Below are 1,559 nucleotides of genomic sequence, written 5' to 3'. Positions count from 1 at the left end.
CACACACACAACCACTCCAAGGCCGCTCTGCGTTCCACGGTCTGCACTACGCGGAGGTGATCGAGCAGGTCGCCATTAGGGGGGCCCGGCCCCCAATCGACCCCGGACTGCCCGCCGGACTGGCCGCCCTCATGACCAGCTGCTGGCAGGCGGACCCCACGAAGCGGCCCGGGTTCGACGCGCTGGTGACCTGCTTCGAGCTGCTTCTGGCAGGCTGCTGCGAGGGCGGATACGAGCAGGTGCGGGCCGCACAGGGTGCCACAGCAGGCGGGGCCAAGGGCGCGGTGCGGCCGGCGCCAATCGGCAGCCCGTCGCGCGGCGGGCTGCCCGGCGCGGGCGCGGGGGCGCGGGGCGGGTGCGAGGTCTGCGGGCCGCCGGCCGGCGGCGCGGGGCCGGGCGCCTTGGCGCGTCGGGCGCCCGCGCTGCAGCCGTCGCCGCCGCAGCTGCCGCCGCCGCTGCAGCAGGAGGGGGGGACGCCGCAGTCAGCGCAGCAGCCGCCGCAGCAGTCTCAAAAGGCGCCGACCAGCCCCCTGGCCCCCAAAACTTCCGGTGGCCTGGCGTCCAGCCGCTTTATTGGCGGCTGGGACTGACCAAAATTTTGCAGCGGCGTTCGTCGATGTTTGACCTCGGTTCACTTGGCCGGGAGGGCGTTGCCATGGGTTATTCCTGTTCTCATCCAAGGCGTGTTGTCGGAGATGTGGCCGATTGAATGATGCCATCGCACTGACCGACTTTGTTGGGCGGGCCGGCCGCGCACGAGCGCGCAGCTGCGGCCGGCCAGAGTGATGGTCGCACAATTTGCCGCTGAGCGGCCCTGGGTGCGCGCACAGCCGCCTCTTGGCTGTGGCTCTGCACAGCATTGCACTTCGTTTGCTTTTCCGTGTTGCGGCAGCACACGTCACTCGCTCTCGGTCCCTAAAAAGCCATCGCCAGCCTCGTGGCTGCCTTTGGCGGGCGGGTGACCGCAGCACAGGGTGTGGTGCGGCTCCCCCCCCCCCCCATGGCTCGCAGTCCGCAGCAGGCTGTTCTGCCTTCTGCTCAGCGCTGCTTCTTGGCGCGCGTGTGATTGCTTTTTGGGGTGCGATTAGCATCCCACACCGTTTGTGGATCCGGGACCCTGGCCGATTCCGCCGGTCCCCCTTGCAGCTCATCAATTCGTCTGAACTTGCGTCAGGGCACCCTGCCCGCTGTTGCCACCGGCCGTGCTTTCACGGGGGGAGGGGGAAGTGCTTCAGTTTGCTTGCCACGGGGGCGCTTCCAGGGGCGCAACGCACTTTGGCATCAGCAGCTGCTGCGGGCGTGCTGTATTCGTGGGTGTGCGTGCGCCCCTTCTCTGTTGAGGTTTGTTGTGACAGCGATTGCGCTTCTTAGCCAACACCCACAGCCAACGGTTGGCCCCCCGCTCGGGCATGATCTTGTGAGCTGTTTGTTTGGCAGCAGGCTCGTTTGTTGATGCGCGCGCAGCGCAGGGCGGCGGTGCACACGCACCTGCTGAACCCCACACACCTCATCCCTACCACCCAACGACAATGCTGATGATAGAGCACCAAATCCCTTTT

The 1,559-nt window shown here is 67.3% G+C and overlaps 1 protein-coding gene across 1 annotated transcript; it reads left to right on the top strand.

Moving 5' to 3' along the window:
- Positions 1-131: 131 nt before the first annotated feature.
- Positions 132-590, top strand: MNEG_14789 (hypothetical protein; the record flags this gene model as incomplete). The annotated part of the gene is made up of 1 exon (XM_014036740.1): positions 132-590. One exon carries the CDS (start codon positions 132-134, stop codon positions 588-590), a length of 459 nt encoding a protein of 152 aa, XP_013892194.1.
- Positions 591-1,559: the final 969 nt, after the last annotated feature.

The sequence above is a fragment of the Monoraphidium neglectum genome (genome assembly GCF_000611645.1).
Source record: "Monoraphidium neglectum strain SAG 48.87 unplaced genomic scaffold scaffold04767, whole genome shotgun sequence".
NCBI lineage: Eukaryota > Viridiplantae > Chlorophyta > Chlorophyceae > Sphaeropleales > Selenastraceae > Monoraphidium > Monoraphidium neglectum.
The sequence above is the reverse complement of the archived record's forward strand: the minus strand, read 5'-3'. Positions and strand labels throughout refer to the sequence as shown.